The sequence below is a fragment of the Hyaena hyaena genome, unplaced genomic scaffold, assembly GCF_003009895.1.
Source record: "Hyaena hyaena isolate Hyena2069 unplaced genomic scaffold, ASM300989v1 scaffold_36, whole genome shotgun sequence".
NCBI lineage: Eukaryota > Metazoa > Chordata > Mammalia > Carnivora > Hyaenidae > Hyaena > Hyaena hyaena.
The window spans coordinates 3,120,413-3,144,008 of NW_024080668.1; the positions used below are offsets into that span (position 1 = coordinate 3,120,413).

Sequence of the window (23,596 nt, forward strand, 5' to 3'; positions counted from 1 at the left end):
TGTGTGGACTGAATGAAGCCAATGGGATAAATGTGGAAATAAAACATTTTTAAAAGGTTCTTTGCCATTAAGTTACAATTCATGCGTGGAGCAGTTTATGGTATAAGCGTTCCACAAAGAACAAAACTTGGGGTTTGTTACTAAGAAATCAGAGCAGTTGAAGGCTTAAATAATTTGTCCAAGGTCATACAGCAGTAAAAAGTAAACAGCATTCAAAATCAGGCTTCTCTGTCTCCAGCACTTATTTATAATATATTCTGAAATCTCTGTAGGTCCAAAGAAATCAGAACTTTATTTTATTAGAGATATGAAAAATTTGTTTAGGCCTCTGTTTGATACCCATTGCCGTCATCAGTATTGCAGACTGTTTGCTTCTATGTGGGGTTATAAGTAATTTTAGAGAAGTTTGATCGATTTACTTTGAATTTGGGTGCAGAAGTTAATTGTAAATAATCTTTAAAATTTTAAACTCTGTAACTGAAACCTACTCTTATTTCTCAGAAGACTGTGGTTTGTCTGCTTCAGTAGTTCCACTGGTCTTGAAGAACTGACTCAGACCCTAACAGATGCAAACAGTCTAATGTAGGGAAGTTGCTGAAAGCACAATGAAATTGCCAGAGTATATATCACCAGCAACAATTTCCTTTAATTTTTGTCAAACCCATAATTTGAAATGATTATATTCTTAAGCAAACAAAGCAAAATGTTTAAAAATCTGTAGTTTTGTATTCATGTCATCTCAACGTTAAAAGTTTAATTTTAATATTAGAAGTAATATTGTAATCTAATATTTAAAATTAATATAGCCAGTGTCAACCTAATTCAATATAGATCATACACCGAGTACATTTTCTGTTAGTGTTTACAGTGTAAGGTGGTACGTACGTTAATGTGCAAAAACCTTTTTCAGGTTTTTATTTTGTTTGATGTGCCTTCCTTTCCTAGTTCTATTTTATCCAAGAATTATTGGTTAGAACCAGCACAGCCTACGTTGACAAAGATCAGAGTCCTGATTTCCAGTGAGATAAAGTTGTATTTTACAGTGAAATTTTGTACTAATTAGAGAAAAGACATGTTCGAGAGATGAATAGAGATTTGAATATGGAAAATGAAAATAATCTTCAAAATATTTTGAAGGAAACAAACAAATCTGATTATCTTATTGGAGCATTTGGGTTCATAGTGGTCATATTCCTGAAAACACTTTTTCTCTTCAAATTTAGTAATTAGAAATGTGGATTCTTAGCAGATTTATGGGTTAGAAACCTCTGACCAGGATTTAATTATTTGAGGTGGGCTGTTTTTTTGAGGCTGGTTAAGCCAAAAATATTAAATTGTTATTAACCCTTTTACTTCCAGATTACAAATTGGTGAAATTATAAATTAAGTCCTTTTAATACAACATTATATATTTAATTGTATAGCTTACTAATCTTTTGTACTACTACTCAGATCCAGCTTTAATGAATGCTAATAGTTTCTGACTACAGAATTTTAAGCTTAAAGATAGTGATCTAAAAATTCAGACATCCCTGAAATTTAAAGAAACTCAACTGGCTGTCTTTCTTCACCCTGATAAGATGCTAGGAAAGCTGCCCCTTATCCCTGTGGGAAGAGATGGGATGGGATGCCAGTCGGCAGGCAGGGGGGACGGTGGGTGGTGGGAGTGGAGTGGGTGGGAGTGGTAATGATAGTTTTAGTGACTTAGAAGGTGGTAATGAAGTTCATTTAAAAAAAAAAAAAGATGAACTCAGTCATAACACTATAGTAGCAGAAAGAAAATCTGTGTAGATACACAATTGAGTAATTGTTGGAAGGTCAAATGTGCTTTGCAAATATGGAGGTGATTTTTATAAAAATTCTAATCGATTAATGAAATCCCCCAAGACAGAGTTCTTAATCTTCATTAAACTTGAGATTTTATAGACCCCTCCCTTTGAAAATGCATACAAAATTGTATGTGTGTGTTTCATGTCAGTATAGTTTTCACTAGCTTCTCAATAGAATCTATGACCAGCCAGAATGTTAAGATGTCCCTTTGCTGGAGTGACTAAAGAGGCACCCTTGAGATTGAGAAGAGTGAGAAGAGTGTGAAAAGGAACTAACATTATCCAACTAAGAATAAAGCAGATCAAAGGTGATCTGCAAGGAGGTGATAGTTTAGGTTAATTCTGTGAGGAATGGTGTATAGAAAAAGAAAGGCAAAGAGCGAGAATTAGACTGTGGTAGTTTTATGTGGTTAGAAAAGTCAGTTAGTGAAAGAAATGGAGAAAAACTATAAACAGAGAATCAATAGGGAGAGATGTTTATTTTGGAAACCAGTTAAGTGTAAAATATAATTGAAAGGTCATAAAAGATAAGAATTGAGGAAAGGTAATTGGCTTTGGCCTAGAGAAGTTGCTGGTGACTTTAAAGCTATGCCAGTGGAGTGTGAAGCAAATCATAATACACGGGGCTTTCAGTAGTTGGGAAAGGAAGGTAGCCTTAGTCAATCGCTGATGATATAACAAAATAATAACAATAGTAGCAATCACGGTTGATATAATAGCAGCTACCATTATTGAACTTGTACATGCCAGGCACCATGAAGAGGGGTTTTTTTCTTTTTTAAATTGCTTTTCCCATTTAATCTTCATATGACCTTGTGAGGTGTTCTATTATTTTATTATTATTATCCCCATTTTTGGATTAGCAAATGGAGGTGGATGTGGGAAGTTAAGTAGTTCTCTCAAGGCCACATAGCAAGTGTGAAGACAGTATTTGAACCAAGGCAGCCTGACTCCTGAGCCTTTATTCTTAGCACTGTACTATTAAATACTAGAAGTACCTGCCATGATGTAAAAGGAATATGGAAGATTTGTGTACTGCTATAAAATGAAAAAGAAAAGGGATAAATGTTTTTGTGTAAGAAGTGGGGCAAATATTTGCACATATCAAATGCAACAGAAAGGGCAATAAAAATTAATAAAAAATAGTTACCTTTAGGCAGAGGAAGGGAACGGAATGGAAACAAGACTTCTTGGACTCTATCCTACTATATCATTTTAAATATCAGTAAGTATTTTTACATGTTCAAAGATAAATCAAAAAGGAGAAATATACCACAAAGAGACAGCTTTTCAAATACCTTTAAAATATAGTATTTGTACTATGCATCCTTATGACAATACAATCTCAAGATAAAAAGAAAGGCAAAGAAATTTTAACTTTTAAATTTCCTCTATTAGCTTCGTTGTTAGTAATAATACCTAATATTAGTGTAGGTATTTTAAAATTATTTCATGTATGATGTAGGATAAATCAGGTAATTAATGTTAAGAAACAGGATCTTTTTGGGGTGCCTGGGTGGCTCAGTCAGTTGGGCGTCTGACTTTGGCTCAGGTCATGATCACACGGTTTGTGGGTTTAAGCCCCGTGTCGGGCTCTGTGCTGACGGCTAGGTCAGAGCCTGGAGCCTGCTTCGGGTTCTGTATCTCCATCTCTCTGACCCTCCCCTGCTCACACTGTCTCTCTCTGTCTCAGAAACAAATAAAAAACATTAAAAAAAAAAAAAAGAAGAAGAAGAAACAGGATCTTTTTGGCTGCCTGCGTGGCTCAGTTGGTTGAGCATCTGACTCTTGATTTTAGCTCAGATCGTGATCCCAGGGTTGCAGTATTGAGCCCTGTGTCCGGTGGGCCCTGCACTGAGCATGGAGCCTGCTTAAGACTTTGTCTCTCTCCCTCTGCCTTTCTTCCCTGCTTGTGCTTGCTCTCCCTAAAATTTTTTTTTTAAAAATCTTTTAAAGAAGTAGGGTCTTTTATAGAAGAAAAAAAAAGAAATATACATATAAAATCAAAGAAAAGTAATTCTTATCAAGGTAAATTTGAAATGAAGCGAAGTCAGTTTTTTTTTTCTACTGAAAAGTACTTATTTCTAGCTCTGTCCCTGAAAAGTTTTAGAAATAATACCAACTCCTCTATAAAAAGCACCCTGAGCACCCAGATGTACTATTCCCCAGTAAAAAGAACAAGGCTTCTTGGAAAAATTACTGATTCCAGGTTTGGGACAGGAAGTATTCAAGTTACGCATGAGACATTTTTATTACGCCAGAAAGTAAAAAGGCAATGAATATATCTGTGGTCATGTTAAAAAAAACCACCGCCTCCCCCACCCCCGTTCTCACTGGTCAAAGATTAAAAAACTTTAGCATCAAAAGGAATAATACTGTAGTTAATTGAAACAAATTGAGTATATAAGAATAAAAAAAGAATCCATACAACCATTATAATACTTAAGAGAATCATAAAATAGAAGGGGGAAAAAAGCTTAGAAAACAAACCTACAAATCTTAATAGTTCTCATTGGAGGTAGCTAGTGTTCCAGCCTCCTACTCTGAAAACTGGTACTTGAGGAGGAAGAATTAAGCATTCATCCTTCCTGACCTATTTTGTAGTTCAGGATAACTAAACAGTCCTAACTGACAACAGAAGAATTCTATCTAACAGATGTGGCAGGAATAAAATAATTAGAAAGTCACAGTTTTGCAACCCCTAATGAGGTAACTGGTTCAGGTTCAAACACTAGTGAGTTAGGGCTGTGGTTCTCAAAGAGCAGCCCCCATTCCAGTATCTTAGGCATCATCTGGTTACTTCTCAAAAATACACAAATTCTTGGGCCCTTTCCAGCATCTACCGTATCCGAGACTCTAGAGATAGATCCCAGCAATCTGGCTTAAGGTCTCTAAGGGTTCTCATGTACCCTGGAGCTCACGAACCATATTAGGAAAAAGAATGACGAGACTCTTTAATTGAAAGATCAAGCAGTCACCCCCAGAACTCAGCGATCAGTCTTAGCACTCCTAAAAGCGGAACCAGATATTATATTCCTCCAAGTTCATGCACCTATGACATATTCTTGCCACTCTCCAAAAAAATTAAACCTGAATCTATTCTGTACTTGAATTCCAAATTATAGGAAATACAGGAAATAGAAGACTAAGTTAAGCAATATCATGAGGAAACAAAAGACAAATCTAGAATATAGGATGACTGACCTAGTTTCTTCAGCAAGTTAATGGCATAAGAAAAAGGGGGTTGGGGGGAGAAAGACTGTTCTAGAAAAAAAAGGATTCCAAAGACAAAATACAGAATGTACATCTCTTTTTGGATCCTGATTCCAGTAAGAAGTGAAGGGATTCAGACTGTGAATTAAATAATATTAAGGAATTGTTAATTTTGTTAGATGTGATGGTATTCTGGTTATGTAAGAAAATGTTACATTTTTTAGAGATACGAAAGTATTGAAGGTGAAACAAAATGATGCCAAGATTTGCTTTAGGTTGCTATGGAAAAAAATAAAAGATGAAGCAAGTATAGCAAAATGTTGACAACTTTTAAATCTGGGGGGTTCATTATACCGTTTTCTCTACTTTCATGTATGTTTGAAATTTTCTTAATAAAAAATAGAAAATTTAAAACTATATCTACAAAAATATTAGGATGTATTTATTCCTGTGCTAGTCTTTTTCACAGTGTTTTATAATTGCCTATTCACTTGTCTATACCAGTATTTCTCAAATTATCAGTATTGAGAGACCAGTTTTTTAATTATCTAATTTGTCACAGACCATGACTTTTGTAAAATATGATAAAAATCATTACCATGAAAGCAAAAATGGGAGAAAAGATATACATAATATAACCTTAAAAAGGTTTATTATTAAAGTCCACATAGAAAGTTAATTTTACTTAATCAGGACAAATGTGAAATAGGAAAAAATAATTGTTTAAATTATATCCATTCACCAAAAATACACATATAGGCAATTAGTGTGGAGAATTGCTATTACACTTACAATTTTGTTCTGTAACTGGGGCGCCAGGGTGGCTCAGTCAGTTAAACATCTGACGTCAACTCAGGTTATGATCTCACAGTTCGTGAGTTCAAGTGGAGTTCAAGTGAGCCCAAGCATAGATGCTGACAACGTGGAGCCTGGAGTTCTGTCTCCCCCTCTCTCTCTGCCCCTCCCACACCCCTGCTCACCTCTGTCTCTCTCAGAAATAAACAAACATTAAAAAATTTTTAATAAAATAACAGTTTTGTTCTGTAATTATAATTAGGCCTTAAGTTTTCAATGTAAAACATGAGTGTGCTTTTTGCATGTTACCTCAAGGACCTTGAGCTTGGATTGATAACAGTGCCCTTCCCTGAGGAGGATGAGGTATACCTAAACTGATGTTATTTCAGCCACAGGTTTTTACCTCTGTTACTTCTGTTACTGATTTCTCAGCAAAAGATAAGAGTTTTCAGTTTTCACTGCAGAAGTCCTACAGAATGAGAAAGGTCATGGATATGATGCAGTACTTGCTGAGATTTTCACTTGCGGGGTGAACATACCAGCCTCTCTAAACAGGACGCCTCTTAATCTCTGGGAAAATGAGTGTTCTCATTTTTCTCACAGTGTGTTACAGGTTTATTGACCTGTGGTGATCCTGGCTTTTACATGGTGATTTTAGATTCAGGCAGACCATGCCTTTCTCACTCCCACCCCCACACTGTACCTTTCCTGCCTGGCTTCAGAGCTTTTCTTCCCCCTTGGCCATGGTAGTATTAATGTGAACTGATCGCTTCAAAAACCAGTCTATTCTCGAGATTGTCTTGTTTCCCAGGACTCATTTTGTAGGCAATAGTTTGTCATTGTTCCCATATGCTTCTCTTTGTTCACCTTGGACCTGTTGGGTTTCTCTGTGTTGCCAGAATCACAAACATTTTTTCCATTAACTCAAATTGACTCCTCATTTTCAACAGAAAGAAATTTTATCTATCTGAAGAAACCATTTATTTGTCTGTGGGAAAAAAAAAACTGTCTCTTTAGAGATAGAGTTTAAGTAGCATTTGGTGTGGCATTTCAGGAAAGATAATGCTTACTAGCCAGAAGATAATCCCGTACAGAAAACATGTTGCGTTTCCCTCAGTCAGGTGTATTTGCCCAAGGCACGGACCTTTCGTTAACGGCTTTCCCAGTTGATCCAGCATAGAAATGAGGTTCTGGTTTACTCTTATGAGCAGAAAGCACATTGTCTGCTTGCCAGTTTACTTAGACATAGTCACTCTGATGACAGTTTGGACATTTTGACTGAAAATCCTACATATTTCTTAAGTGAGCTGTTTTTCCCTTTAAATCATGAATGGCTGTTAGGCAGGCTCTGTAAAAGGGCAGAAGGAAGATGTGATGAGCTGATCATAGCAGATACAGAAGCATATACAAAATGTCTGCTTCCATTTTTTTTTTTTTAATTTGGGTATAGTTGACACATGTTACATTAGTTTCAGGTGTATAACTTAGTGACTTGACAAGTTGCTATGTTATGCTGTGCTCACAAGTGTCGCTACCATCTGTCCCATTACATCACTATGTTAATATCATTGACTATATTCATTATGCTGTGCCTTTTATTCCTGTGACTTATTCATTCCAGCCTATCTCCCTCTCCCCTTCACCCATTCTGCCCAACTCCATACTCCCAACCCCTCTGGCAACCGTCAGTTTGTTCTCTGCATTTATAGGTCTGATTCTGCTGCCTTATTTATTTATTTATTTATTTATTTATTTATTTATTTTTGGTGCGACAGCCAATGTCAGAAATTACTGCCTCTTCTCACTTTTATGATTTTTATGGTTTTTGATCTCACATTTAGGTCTGTCTGCTTACATTTAAAGCCTCTAACATGTATAGTACTAATACTCTATATTTTTACAACACTAATGGTGATGCCATCTAAGATCAGACTTTAATCAGCTAAGTAGTTTTAAAAACTGCACGTCTGATGTTTTGTGCATAGTATTAAAGCAGTGTGGAGAGTACAAAAGAGAACGGTATGGTTCCTATCCTCAGAAAGTGTAAGTGAAGGTATCTTATTTTCTAACACACAGTATGTTAGAATTAGGCTGTGTGTGTGTGTGTGTGTGTGTGTGTGTGTGTGTATACACCCAGACATGTATACACACTGAGGTGTTTATGGTATATGTACAGGTAACTAAAGTATGAGACTATTGTAAGTGGTAAGGAGTTCAGACTAGAGATCATTTCTACTTGAAGTGATGACTATTTAAGGGCAAGGTGGCATATGAGCAGGGTTTCGAAAGGATAGTTGGGATTTAAGCAAAGGTCTAGTAAAGAAGCTTGATACGGTTTGAAAAAACAACAGTCAAAGGTTCCAGATCAGCTATTCACTTACCAGTTGTATGAATTCAGCCAGATTACTTAATCCCTCTGATCTTCAGCTTCCTCAACGGTAAGATGAAAATTAGCGTAATCGTTCTCCTAGAGTGCTTTTAGGAACATTAACTGAGATGCATTTTATATGAACGTTTTATAAATTGTAAAATGCTGTACAAATGTTAGTTTTACAGTAAATACTGAGGATGTCAAGAGCCAAAGCCCTGGAATCGAAGTATCAGTAAACCACGTAGCCTAGAACACACAGTGTATGAAGATGACTGAATGTTGATTTATCACTACAATTCCTAACTTGGGAAAACAATCTTAAATCTTAGAATAACTTTTCAAGATTCCCACTGACCCTCTCCTGCAAAAGATCACTTTAGAAGACTTCAAGATTTTCAAGTGAAAATTGAAGGAGCTGTAATGTTTAGTTTTATTGAGTTCATGTAGACATACACAGAATTAATCCTCAGGTAAACTGCTTTAGTAAAGATTATAACACTGCATAGAGATAGCTGATGTATCTTGCAAAGTGTGTGCGGAAAGAACATGGCTAGCATATTTGATTTAGAGAACAAGTCTTGGGCAGATCAGAAGTGCTCCGCTGAACAAAACAGGCTGTGCATTATTTAAGCTACTTCCAGGGATCACTGTATCTTATGTTACAGGTGGCTTTTACAGTAACTGCTTCTGAAGTGATTGTTGAAAAGAAAGATATCCCTTGTCTGCTGACATGTCAAAAAATGGATTCATGCGTGTTTTTTACATATATTTTTTTAATGTGGTTAGGAAAAATATTCAATAAATTTGTAAACAAAAGAGCAGAGGAAATACTTGGGGATAAAACAGCATTGGGAATTAGACTGTGAATATTATGTCACTTGCATGTTGTCTGGTCTTGGGCTCTCTCTCCATTTGTCTGGATTCCAGTGAAATATGATTGGAATTACTTTTCTCAAGGCAGAGAACTTGGAAAACAGCATGGTACTTGAACACTCTTAACTCATTTTAAAAGCTTTTGAATACGTGAAGGGGATTATGAGTACACTTACCTTGATGAGCACTAAGTAATATACAGAATTGTTAAATCACTGTATTGTATACCTGAAACTAATAAAACACTGTATATTAACTATACTGGAATTAAAGTAATTAAAAAGCTGGCTTTTTGAGGAGGAAAAAGTCCTGACTACTGATAGTGGGGATTTTTGTTGGTTTTGTTTTTGGTTTTTGTGAATAATCCTAAAATGTCTCCTGTATTCCAGACTACCTTGCTAATCATGGCCGGTTGAATGAGTCCGAGGCCAGGCGCAAATTCTGGCAGATCCTGTCCGCTGTTGATTATTGTCATGGTCGGAAGATCGTGCACCGTGATCTCAAGGCCGAAAACCTCCTGCTGGATAGCAACATGAACATCAAACTAGCAGGTAGCTGGGATGCGCTGGCTCAAGCGTGACTGGACACGGGCCCCTGCACATGTGTGTGCCCATGCGCACGCGTGGGCGGAGGCTCAAGAGCATTTCTACCAATGTCGTCATGCTTTCTCAAAGTGTGTTTTACTCATTTCATGACTGCTATGCGTAATGAAAAGTAAGCTAAATACATTCGTTATTAATATACAGAGCGGCAGGATGGCACCCAGGATCTGATTCGTGGCCAGGTCCCTTGGTGCTCTCTGCTGGAGGAGGTGTGGGAGTAAGTCAGGGGGCTCCACTGGAGGGGGTGTGGGTGTGTGTCAAGGGGTGCGGGAGTGTGTTGGGGCTCTGCTGGAGGAAGTGTGGGAGTGCATCAGGGGTGCGGGAGTGTGTCGGGGGCTCTGCTGGAGGAGGTGTAGGTATGGGAGTGTGTCGGGGTGCAGGAGTGTATCAGGGTGCTCTGTTGGAGGGGGTGCAGGAGTGCGTCAGGGGATGTGGGAGTGCATCAGGGGTGCGGGAGTGTGTCGGGCTCTGCTGGAGGAGGCACGGGTGCGGGAGTGTATCAGGGTGCTCTGCTGGAGGGGGTGCGGGAGTGTGTCAGGGGGATCCGCTGGAGAAGGTGCAGGTGCGGGAGTGTGTCAGGGATCTGCTGGAGGAAGTGCAGGTGTGGGAGTGTGTCAGGGGGCGCGGGAGTGTGTCAGGCGGCTCCGCTGTGCAGGAATATGTCGAGGTGCGGGAGTGTGTCAGGGGGCTGCTGGCCTGGACAGAGAAGCAGCACGGGTTGCTGGTGCTCAGCCCTTCCCTCCTGCTTACCGCTAGAGGCTGCAGAGTGGTCACAGACAGAGAAAAGACAGTGTAGAGGTCAGCTGCCTTGTTCTGATACAGTAAGGCTTTGATTTATAATATGGAGGCTAAGGGTAAAGATTGTTCTACTGTTCCTCCTACCTTTTTCACAATTATAAAAAGTTTAAAATTTTATAGTCAAGTCTCTTTATCCACATGGTCAAAAATTTAATAAATATTTATGTGTCAGGTATTTTGCTATGCTAGGTACTGGGAATACAAATCCTCTGTTTCTAGAAGGCTAATGGAAAGATTAAAATAATTAAAATAAATATGTTGCCCAAAAATATATGTACAAAATGCAGTAGGAATTGAGGTGAAAGAACAGCAGTCTACCTGAGAAGTCAGTGAAGCTTCAGAGAGAAGGCACTCTTTGAACTTGGGCTTGAGAGAGGAGTTAGAAGCTTGCCAGGAGGATAAACAGAAGTGGGATATGCACACAGGCAGGCAGACTGTGTAAATACCACAGATAAAAGAGAGAGAGAGATGGAGATTGACGTGGGGAACCGTGGCTCGGTATTGGTGAGATGTGGAATCTGCAGGCCCAGGGAGTCGATCCAGGGAGAACAGGAGGCAAAGAGCAGAGTATGCAGGGTCCTGGATGCCATGAGGGATGTCCGAGTGTGCTCTGTTGATGATAGGGACAGTGACCTATTGAAAACTGTAGGCTGGGCTGGGAGCGCGGGTGGGACTGGGGTACTATGATTAGATCTGCATTTTGGAAAGAGGTCTCTTTCTGGCAGCGGAGTGACGGATGGGTAGGAGGTGTGGGTAAGACTGAAGATAGGAAGATTCCTAAGGAATCGTAGGCAGTGGTCCAATTAAGAAAGAGAATGTGGGTCTGGGCTAGAGGTTGTAGGTGTGGGAGGGAGATTGATTTCACTTAGGGTTTTGAAGAAGATAAGGGGCTTGGAGCAAAAGCTCAGCAAAGTTGCAGGTGGTGGGTGGTGCTTGTTGCAGGATAGTTAAAGAGGGCACAGGGACATCCGGAAGAGAGGAGCTGGCTGGGAAGTTACTGTGACTTCCTAGGTGGGACACTCCCTGGACTCCTAAGCTTAGGGAGAAAACAGCCGCCTTTGTTTGCGGCATTGTGGTATAAACTAGAACTCAAAAGCCTCTGATTTGTGCACGTAACTGGTTTGTTTCTATGCCGTTTCCCATTAGTTTTTGCCTTGGGCATGTGGGGAAAGCAAATAATTAATTTTTACTTACTTTACTTTAATTTCAATAATTAATTTTAAATGCCAGTGTTACATATGGTTCAGAGAGGTAATGGATTTTTCCATTCTGCAGGCTATGACTTTTTTCCTAATGAGATTGACTGAATAAGTCAGTGGCGGGGGGGGGGGGGGGGGGGGGAGCGGTTGTTGTTAATTTGTTACATTCCCATTATATATATAAAGATTTGTATTGATTTGTCTTTTTTGTTTTGAAAATGCAACCTGCAGTATTGGTATTTCCGTAGTTTTTTATGTGTGTTCACTTCTCCCATTTGTGGTTTTTGTTTTGGTTTCTCTTTCTTTTGGCCCTTTGATTTGTCTCCATCACTTCACCCCTTCTTGCCATTCTTCTGTAGTCCACATCCCTGGAAGGTTTTGTTTACTTCTTGAACACATCTGCTCCCCTCGAATTGTCCTCCTCAAACAAGTCTCTTGTTTTTCGAAGTCCTTAACTCGGCAGAAAGAAAAAGGAAACCTCTGTTTCACCATCATATTCCTTTATCACTAAAACAAAAATTCACACACACACACACACACACACATGCACATACACACACACACACACAAATACCTCCAAGGAAGTTCTGGGAGTCTTTTTAGGCAGAGAAAGGTTAGCGGTATGAGTCATATGCTATAGAAATTACAGAGTGCTCTGTCACTAACATCTCAAAAGAAAATGTCAAAGTAGAACACCAGGAAAACCTGCAAACATAATACACAGAGCACTCCTTTAAGGTCATAAACCAAGTTTTGCCAGGTTATAATATGTCTCCTTTAATTCTAGCCTATAATATTGGTAGGTAAGCTCAGTATTTCTAATGTCATTCATTATGTGGTATTCACAGCTTGGTCTCTTCAACCTCAGAATCTGTGCTTCCACCACGATATCATGTTATAGTTTCCAAGCATTATTGGTCAGGTTTTCCTCAAGAGGTACTCACCGAATTGGGGGTTTTAGCGTTCAGAATTTATGCATGTAGTGTCAATTGATTCCATACCTCACCCACGGGTGAGGTGCACACACACACACACGCAGTACATCTAAGCACCCACATGTCTTCTTGCCCACATTTTTTTTCTGTCATTCCTACCACCCTTTACCCCAGATTTTAGTAAATCTTTATGAAGCATCTACTGTGTGTGAATCCCGGAAATGCAGGTACAACCACGGCAATGCAGCAAACTCCGTTCTCACCTCAAGGAGTTAACTGAGAACCAGAGCTTATCTAAGTCTAACACAAGGAGATAACTGTACAGGCCACGAGGCTAGAGGAAAGGCTAACTCTGCCTGGAAGAAGCAGGGAAATTATTAGCTAAGACTTGATTAAAAAGGCATCTGGTGGGATAGGGGGAGAGACCAGCAAAGGGGGTAAGATAGGGATGGCAGCTCCAGGCAGGTAGGTCAGCATATGTGAAGGCAGGCAGGCCAGAGAGTTCACTTGTGTAGCCAAGGTGTAGACAGAACTAGCGGAATCGAAGTGCCAGAGACACATGATGGGGAAAGAGCCTGGACGGGTAGGCAGACTCAGATCATGAAGACTTTCACATGCCATCAAAAGTTTTGATGTGTTTCAGTGCCCTTAAAGAATTTCTCCAGGATGTTTATTTTTATCCATAGATTCTATAACTTTTTTATAGTCCTGCTTTCCTTTAAAAACATCATCTTGTGATCTCTGAGGATTCTTCTTGAATTTTAAAGAATTCCGGCACATGTAGGAAAGATGGGACTCCATGGAAAAATGCAAAATTATTCCCGCAAATTGTACTCGGTTTATTCTTCTTATGAAGATCTCTTTAATTGCTAAATGGCTTGAATAATTGAACTGTTTTAGCTATCTTCTTTGTTGCACTGAGAAAGTGCAAATCAGAACTAGGCATAAATCACAATTTTTGTCTCTGTTCATAAGAGAAAATGCGTAGAAGTATTGAATGTGGTTCATTTTAATAAATACACAAATAGGACTTTGAAATCAGTTTCTAATTTATGCTCTTCCAGTGAGTAAAGACTTGAGCTACTGATGAGCCACGGGTCCATCCTTACCCATGTGTGTTCATTGCCTCAATTATGAGACCTCCAGCCTTTGCAAAATACCAGGCAGAATGCAAAGGAATATTGGCTTTCGTTAGTTGTGTAGCTGTGGTAGTTTCCTCCTAGCTATTTTGGTAAAGACTATTGAGGCACCAAGTTGACGATAAATAGATGAAGGACATTTTGTTTTATTCTTCACCTTTCCTAATCTGAAATGTTTATAATAAATACTTAAAGATAAAAATGTATGAATTACTTGGGGGAAGTTTTCAGAAAATATCACAATTCAAACAAGGCTTCACATACAGAATGTGGAGTGTGCTATCAGACATGACTGGTGCAAATTCAGGCTGTGCCACTTAGTGGCTGTGTGACCTTGGGCTGATTATTTAACCTCATTGTGCTGTGTTTCCATATATATTCAACAGATTAATCTGTTTCTCAGGAGTAATGCGAGAATTTGTGATAACGTTACAGACCAGGGATAGCACATAAGGGCATGGTCTCTAGAACCAGACCACCTGTCTTTGAACTGTGGTTCTGCCACTCACTAGATGGGTGACCTTGGACACATTACCTAATGTCTCTGCCCTCGGTTTCCTTATCTGTGAAGAGGGCATGATAGAAGTTCATATCTCATAGTGGTTACTAGTTAATATTTGCAAAGTACTTAAAACAGTGCCTGGTACATAGTTAATGCTGTTGAAGTGTTAAATAAATTATTAATTCAAGTTCCTGGCACCATGTAAACACTCACTAAAAGGTAGCTATTATTTGTATTCAGTATATAACTGATTCCATTTGAAAACAAGTCCTGAAAATTTTGATAGCCCTATAATCGCCCCACCATGTTTTTTTGTTTTTTTAATCACCAGGGCCTTAAAGCTTTATTAATACAAATCGCAGAGGAATAAGACAAGTTTATCGCTTGTAGTCTAAATTGTCTCTGCTCCATACAAATTATTTTTCTGAGAAGGACCTTAAATGTAATTAGCAATGTGTAATAGCCTGATGGATCGTACGTGTGCATCACAAGTCACTTGTCTCCAGCCCCTGAGGAAGGCTTCCCTTCTGAATAGATCCGTGATCTCTGAGTAACCCCTCATCTCTCAGTATTGCTTCTAACAATCTTCCTGTTTACTAGAAGACCTTGAGACAGGGTTTCTGTATATATAATTCCAGCTTTGTGTCCTGAAACCAAAAAAGGGTGGGAGAGGCTGAGATAGGGTTTAATAGTAAAATGTTTATAAAAAGTCTTCTATTGGTATCACTCTGCCACTGGTGTGATGTAAAAAGAGCTTTGCATCACCAAGCACAGTGATACCTCGTCTTTATCCATTAAGCCCACTTAGCACTAGCAGCACATGAAGCCTGGACTGCGGAAGACCGTTCAAAGGGCTGTTGGGTTTTGTTTTGCTTTTCCCCTTTTTTCCTCCCTTCATGCTCTCCACCCCACTTGGGGCTAAGGAAGACCATCTGTTTGCTTGTTAGCTCCCTGAACTCTCTCACTGGACACATGTCTCACACTGGTCAGCAGGGTCACATTTCACCTCAACTGTGCTGATCATTCTCTCGGTGCCCCTCCGGTCAGGTGGAAAGGGAGTGACTGATGTTTGGAAGGAAGCTGTGTAGCTGGCTTTCTCTTGCTGGGGGTGAGGGGGTGGGCCAGCAAAGCACACCGTGACGTCAGCATTCGGTCAGTATTCCGTTTACTGAATGTGTCAGCTTTGTCTCTACCCCCGTCCTACCTTTCATTTGTCAGCTTTCATTTCCTCATAATCGTCTTCTCTGCTCCTATCGTCATAATTACAAAAGAGGTGTATCTCTCCAGCGAGACGGGGTATCTGAATTCTGGTAATTTTAGAAACAAGAATAAAATTAACCCTAAAGCCATCTGCTACTCTGTAGGAGAATTTTTTTAATTATAAATTAGACATTATAACACACTGTTGGAGATTAAAAATTGCCTTGGTTGAGTTGATTCCTAGAACTCACTTACTTTTTCTTAGCTTGAAGACTGGTTTTAAGTGGGGTTTTTTTCCCTTTTCAGAAACAATTAATTTACCTAATGACTTCTATTTAGTCTTTTTGTCATTTACATAAAAATTCTGAAAGTACTCAACAATTTTAATCATTTTGCAACAATAAACGGTGACAAACTGTTTAACATCTTCTATATCTTTTTCACAACCTTCATTTTATTGTTTCCTGGCTCCTTGAAGAGTGGTCTGGGGACCAGCAGCATGAGCGTCCCTTTGGAGCTTGTTAGAAATGCAGACTATCCAGCCCAGCCCTGGACCTGCCGAATCAGCACCTGGCCCTCAGCAGGTTGTCCGGGTGGCTCATATGTCCACTTATGCTCGATCTGTTTCACGACAGCAAGCACAACAGAACCTCTCCTGCTTGGTTCCCACCAGACAGCAATCATCAGCATCCAATTTGCTTATTCTATGCATGGCCTTGTTATTCCTGAAACACTGGCCCTCTGAGAAGGATATTTGGGCACAGAGACCTTATGTCAGTTAGTGATGACAGTCATAATCAGCATTTGTCGTCAGTAAGATAACAGGTCAGTCACTTTGATAATATAAAGCAGACAATCAGAGCAGTTCTAGTACTGTTTTCAAATATATCCATAGTCTGTTACTGGTTAGTTAGATAAAAGGTTATTAGAGCACTCCACTTTTGAGGCCAAGTTCATTTCCATGAGAGTCCGTCAAAAGTAATTGCGTTTGTTCTGTGGTTAAACAGTCTTCTCCAAACCCTCTCTTCTGTAGACGTTTTAGACCTCACAGAAACGAGGGAGAGAATATGGGTATATGAGGAGATCTCAAACCATTGTTAAGAGTAAGACCCCTGGAGAACATGCCATAGTGTTATAGGGGTCTGGGCATGTATCCTCTCACACAAAAGGGCAAGAGATCTCTTCAACACATCATGCATTCTTAAAAAAGAAAATGGATTCCTGAGATGCCTGGGTGGCTCAATTGGTTAAGCATCTGACTTGAGCTCAGATCATGATCTCGCTGTTTGTGGGTTTGAGCCTGATCTCTGCTGTCAGCACAGAACCTCCTTTGGATCTTCTGTCCCCTTCTCTCACTGCCCCTCCCCTACTTATGCTCTCTCGCTCACTCGCTCTCAAAAACAAATAAGCATTAAATAATTTTATTTATTTTTTAGAATATTGTGTGATTGGTGTATCACATTTTATTTTTTTACAAATAGTTTATAGCATTAAATAATTTTAAACAAAGAATATGAATATACCTAAAACATGTAGGTATATGTTTCTGACATTTACTTTGTAAACATCTTAATTATTTGCAGTCACTTATTAAGGATCCTGTTGACATAACATCTAATATTATTGAGAAGAGAAAGCCCTCACTTGTCAAGTTCTGTTGGCAGAGGGATCAATTAGAAAATCTCTTGTCTCTACTAACGTAAAGGATTTTTCCTAGGTTTAAGACAGCCTTACCTCCAATTGTGAGTTGGATTAAACGTCTCTGATTAGCAAAATTCTTGGAACATCTGTGATATAGTAAAAAAGAAGACCTGGCTTGCAGTTTGAAAAACACCTGTATTTGAATACTGTCTAAGCCACTCATAGCTATAGATATTTGGGCAAATCATTTAGCTACTTTGAGCTTCAGTTTCCTTGTTTGTAAGGCAAGGACAGTCACATTTCATAGAGCTATCATCACAATGAGATGAAATAACATATTATAAAAATGCCAAGTGTGTAGTGCCTAATCCAGTGTAGGCTTGACATAAATGTTTTTTGGATTTGATTATAACTCCTAGGCCATGCTGAAGGACTGGTTGTCATTTGTTTCTCAAATTTCTAATGATTTCATAATTGAACTTTCTTAAACTTAAAAAGCTGAGATTCTTTGAGAAAGATGTGGCTTTTTTCCTACTTGTTCAAGAAACGTTGAAAATTCTGATTGATCTGACAAACTCCAGGTGTGTTATGAGGAGGAGTTCAGTCACTCCCCCACACAAGTGACAGATTACTGCAGAGCAAAGAAACTTGTTCTATCTTCAAAATTTTGTAAGAGTTGCTCAATCATGTATGCGTAAAAATCGTTTCAAAATAACACTAGACTGAACCCTGGATTACAGTGAGAAGTATTGGTATCAATTCATGAGTTGTTTGGGTTTTTTTTTAAATCCATATAGAAAGGAACAAGAATAGATATGGGAAGTATACATGGATTTTAGCATTCATACATACATTGCCTAACACTCTCTGCTGACACAGACTAGAAGCAACTGACATCCCAGCTACAGTGAGTACATGTAGGTCCTAGTCTTCGTTTCTTCCTTCCTTCCTTCCTTCCGTCCGTCCATCCATCCTTGTTTTAAGCGAGAAAGAGTCCACAAGCAGGGAAGGAGCAGAGAGAGAATTCCAAGCAGGCTCCAGACTGTTAGCGCAGAGCCTGATGCAAGGCTCAAATCGAACAATGAGATCATGACCTGAGCCAAAATAAAGAGTCAGACGTTCAACCAACTGAGCCACCCAGGTACCCAGGTCTTGGTTTCTAGATACCATTCCTCTAAAAGGAACCAGAGCTACTTGGAAAAATGGTTGATTCCAGAGTAGAGGCAGGGAAAATACAAAAGAAGCCTGGAACATCTTCTGGTGCCAGAGATAAGGAAATATTTGAAATAAAATGAAATTTTAAAAAGATGGGGATGTGTTGAAAGGATACAGAAGCCAACCTGAATTAGCTTCTCATGGCCAAAGTGAAGAATTTGGCATCAAAATAACAAGAGTATTTAATTATAACACACACACAGAAATAAATGCTCATGACAAATACAATGATAATATTAGAAATCATGAATAAATAATTTGATGAATAAATAAAAGAAGGGACAACTCCTCCTTAAAGAATTGTAATTACTAAGTATAGAGGGAATGAGGGAAATGAAAATTCACCATTAGAACACTGCAGTGGTCATTGCTACAGTCAAGATCTACCAGTGAGGGCACCTGCATGGATCAGTCCGTTAAGCTCAGTTTATTAATTATAAAAGGAAAATAGTAACTTTGTAATGGGGAAACCCATCAGAAAGCACCCTAAGAGATCAAGGTTAATAACCCCACTGCTAATTAGATGTGCTACCATGCATCTCCTGATACGATGCACTGAGAAGAGCACTCTACCTCTTGATGTTCTCCCCACAAATCCATAATCTGAACCCAGTCATGAGAAAACACCAGGCAAACCAGACTGAGGGACAGTCTACAAAATATGTGACTTGTACGATTCTTGGTAAGGGAAGATTAAAGAATAGTTAAAATTAGAGAAGCCTAGGAAGGCGCAGCCACTAAATGCATCATGGAATCCTGAACTGGAAGGGCACAATAATAGAAAAAATAGATGCAGTCTTAAATAAGGTCTGTGATTTAGCCATTAGCACTGACTCAATTGTACTGAGCCAAAACTTTCTTAGTTTTGATAATTTTACTAATACAATTATATAAAACATTAGCATTAGGGGAGGTTGGATGAAGGGCATAGGGAATTCTCCTTTATTGTTGCAGCTTTTCTGAAAATCTAAAATTATTTTAGAGTTGAAAGTTAAATAATATCAGTGTGAATCCAGCATTCCATGGTATACGAACTTTGGTGGAGAAACAGGAATCAAAATGTCTGAGAGACGTAGAAGCCATCATTGTAGATCAGAGGTAGAGTGTACACGAAACTAGACAGGTGTTTCCATTCTAGCAAGGGCCACCGTGGGTCTGGAGCCTGCATAAAGAGAAGAAGGCCCACGTTACTGTTTTCATAATGGTTTCCAAAAGTCCGATGATAATGTGGGGTCGTTTATTATTCTCTGCTGTTGGGAGACTCTTCAGTCAGCACAGTGTTTGACACATAATATGAATTCATATGTTTAATGAATGAATGAATGAATGAATGAATGAATTTGGTTGCTGGGATGAAACACTGGTCCATTCCATTTGAATAAAAGGTGATAAGCAAATCCTGCCCAGCTATGCCTTTTTCGTATTTCATCATTCTTGTTCACTCCTCGTTGCACTTAGATGCTTTTAGGCAGAAAGCTGCAGGCTGTGAATGAAGCAAATTAGCCAAGTTCCTGTGAAGAAGTAAAAAGGCTTTTATTTTTAAGTGTCTTTCCATTGCCCCTTCTTAAACTTGACAGTTATTAACTTGCTCAAAAATAGCTACATATCATGGTGCCAGGGAGGGACATAAAGGTGGTGGTTAACAGTGAGGGCTTTGTAGTCAGACTTGGTTTCTATTCTAATTCTTCAACCTTTAGCGAAGTGCCTGACTTGCTACCCTCATTTTTTCCTACAATATGGATGTCCCATTGGATTATTAAGAAGCCATCTTCTGGGGCACCTGGGTGGCTCAGTCACTTGAGCATCTGACTCTTGGGTTAATTAATTAGATCACAAGCTAAGTGGATTTGATTGGAATCTTCCTGACTCCAAAGTCTTTCTGAACCCATACCTCAGATGATTGCAGAAACCATGTTTTGGTGCTTTGCCAGGGTTATAGAAGACATCTGCACATATGCTACCGTAATAGCTTTAGTGAACCTGATTGTCTTTTGGGGTTTCTTTTAACAATGCCCCAGGCTCAAGTTCTGTTTTCTTCATTTCCCCACAGGAAATGGAAGTGAACATCTGCGTAGTGCCACTCTCCATATAAGTTAGGGGACACTTTCTTTGTCTTGAATGTGTAAAGCTGTGGTCGAGACTGGGCTCCCATAGGCACAGTGATGCTCTCCCAGCCCTTGCTCTGGCCTTGCCTATGAAGGGTACCAGTGAGAGAGCCTTGGCAGGTAGGCGGCTGGGCCCCGTCACTCCTTTGAGAGGACGCATTCCACCAGAGCCCAGGGAAGGTCAGATTGAAGTTCTATAATGGCTCTTCGAGGTGTTAAAACTTGACATTGATGTTTAGAGAGTATCCTCAACTTACATGAGCCTAAAACTCCTCCTCTCATTACTGTTTAAAGTACAGCAGTTATTGGACCTACTTCAGGATCTCCAAACACATGTCCTCGAGCTTCTTGTCTTTAAATATGTGAGTGAATGGGGCGCCTGGGTGGCTTAGTCGGTTAAGCGTCCGACTTTCGCTTAGGTCATGATCTCGCGGTTCGTGGGTCCGAGCCCCGCGTCGGGCTCTGTGCTGACTTCCAGCTCAGAGCCTGAAGCCTATTTCAGAGTCTGTGTCTCCCTCTCTCTCTGACCCTCCCCTGCTCACGCTGTCTCTCTCTCTCTCTCCTAGAAATAAATAAAAATATTAAAAAAAATTTTTAGAAAAAAAATATGTGTGTGAAGTTAACATTTCCCTCTTTAAATGTTAGTGGAATGTCTAGTCCTTGACTCGTTTGCGAGTATGGTTTTTCTAGGAAATTAGAAACATACATCAGTAAGGACATAAGGGTGATGTTGTGGTATGAGAGGTCAGTCGTAGAGGTGGAATCGAGAGGGTCAGGCCTCTCTGATGGTCCTACGGGAAGGCAGAGTGTAGGACTGGCCTGTGGTCCCATTATGAAGGGAGCGGTTCTCCCAGCCTCATTCATGCTCTGGGATGCCAGTGTGATTCCACCAGGTCTGCACGGTGCCTCAGGCTCTTCCCTGCGTGCACCCTCATTTGTCTTCTGAGCCCTCGGGGTCCTCTCCACTTTTCTGCCCTTCCTGTGTATTTTCTCAGAACCTTTCTTTCGGAAAGGCGGTAGTTGGTAACGATGGCTTCATGAAAGGAGAAGGGAGCTGACATTTGATACCTACCATGCTCCAGGCACTTTACATGTTTAATCTCATTTAATCCTCACAGCACCCTGTCTGGGTAGGTAGATTATCATTACATTTATAGATAAATTTAGGTTCAGGGAAGTTAAATCATCTACCAAGGGGACTTGAAGCTAGGAAAGCGGGAAAACTGGAAGTCTGCTCTCGTTCTCTCTAACTTGAGAGATTGTGCTCTGCTGTGAGGCTGTGGTGTTGGGGATTGTGACTGTTGTTAACTGTCACTACCGCTTGCCACCAGTTTTCATGTCAGTGAGCTAAGAGAACGCTTCGCCTACAGTATACACGTGTGTTGTAGTCTCAAGGTGTGAACAGAGTGTAAGTTGATGTTAACTCACCAAATCCTCACAAAAATTTGCCAACTACAGATGTTTATCATTTCAGCTTTACAGATGGGGAAACTGAGGTTCACAGAGATTGATTGATTCAGAGTCACACAGCCAGTGAGTCTGACATTGGAGATTTGGTCCAGTACTCTTGGGGACACCATTTAGAGCTCCCTGTCCCTGCAGCACCATGTACCAGCTGGGAGTAGAGCCAGTTTCTGTCACTGAGGCAGTGTTCTCCAGGCAGGGTTCATACAACGTAAGACAGTATTCCTTTTACTTGTAAAATAACAGGAATTTGTTTCCGCAGTAAGAACACGAGATTATGTGAAGGCTTAGCCAAAGGGCACAAGCTTGCATTTAAACCAAAACTCACTGAAAAATTGCCTTTTCCTGCATATCAAAGGCATCTGAGTGTTTCCAGGGAGGCTGCTGTAGATTAAAGATGTAGATTCCATGTGACTAATGTCATAAAGGGAAGGCATTCACTGTTTTGAGGTATAATGCCACTGCCTTCCATGAGTAAGTGAAGAAGTGATAGGTGGCCTGTGGCTGGCTGGGCCAGAGAGGCATCACGTGGTAATGAGCTATTCAGATACATATCTGCCTCAATCAGAATGTATGGGCCAACTCTTACAGAACTGTAACCCCAGAAACACGGTACTCAGTTGCCTTAAGAGGTTATAAGTCTTGCTACCCTGGGTAATGGCGGCAAGAGCAGCCAGCCACTTGGTTGGGTTTAGGTAGACATCTTAAAGTTTTACCCATTTGTTTCATTCCTTAAAGACTATAAAAGATAAAGAGCTCATGAGGCACCTGGCTGGCTTGGTCAGTAGAGCATGTGACTCTTGATCTCAGGGTCATGAATTCAAGCCCCATGCTGAGCATAGAACTTAATAAAAAAAAAAAAATTTTTTTTAACAATAAAAAAAAAAAAAAAGACGAAGAGGAAGATAAAGGGCTCTAACTCATGGCGTAATTGAGATTCTAAGATTTTCTAATTCAAGTTGGTTGTCCACACCAATGGATTTTCTTTCAGCCTTAAAAATACATGACCTAAAGTCTTTTTCCAGCCTCTCACTCATTGTCTTGGAGAAGAAAACTTGATTCATTTATACATTCATTCGGCAAATATTTATTGAATGCTTGATATTTGCTGGTCACTGTGCTCTGGACACATGACAGATCGATGCTGTTCCTCACAGAGCGAATAGTAGTGCTATCATTGATACAGCATAGTGTAAAATTTGTTACAAGAAGCTCAGTATAGTTTGAGAACACAGATGAAAGTAACATTTATTTCCATTCCAATAGATTTCGGTTTTGGAAATTTCTTTAAAAGTGGTGAACTGCTGGCAACATGGTGTGGCAGCCCTCCTTATGCGGCCCCTGAAGTCTTTGAAGGGCAGCAGTATGAAGGACCGCAGCTGGACATCTGGGTACTTGTTTGCTTTGCTGTGTTCAGTGCATCTGTATGATGACCGTTGGTGCTTTGGCCCATCGTGGAAGCTCTTGGTGCCTAACACATAGGCCATAACTCATGTTTTCCCTGTCCACTGGCCTCTAATTAGAGCATTTTGAATTAGATTCTAGGAAAGAATTTCTAGGGGCAGATGTTCTTACTTTAATAGCAGCAATAAATTTAAGTGATAATCAAAAGGAGTTAAATTCAGATCTTTGAGTATTTATTATAGGATATTTTATTGCGGTAGTCCGAATTTTAGGTTTTTTTTTCCAATTCTGAGACAATAGTAAATCCAAAT

At 39.7% G+C, this 23,596-nt stretch overlaps 1 protein-coding gene across 1 annotated transcript in view; it reads left to right on the forward strand.

Annotated features, from left to right (window-relative positions):
• The window catches only part of SIK2 (salt inducible kinase 2), a 122,473-nt gene that overhangs the window by 75,802 nt on the left and 23,075 nt on the right, over positions 1–23,596 (forward strand). Inside the window, exons 4-5 of the mRNA XM_039229233.1 lie at positions 9,471–9,632; positions 23,148–23,272. Coding sequence (XP_039085164.1) covers positions 9,471–9,632; positions 23,148–23,272 — 287 coding nt within the window. The remainder of the gene's footprint in view (positions 1–9,470; positions 9,633–23,147; positions 23,273–23,596) is intronic.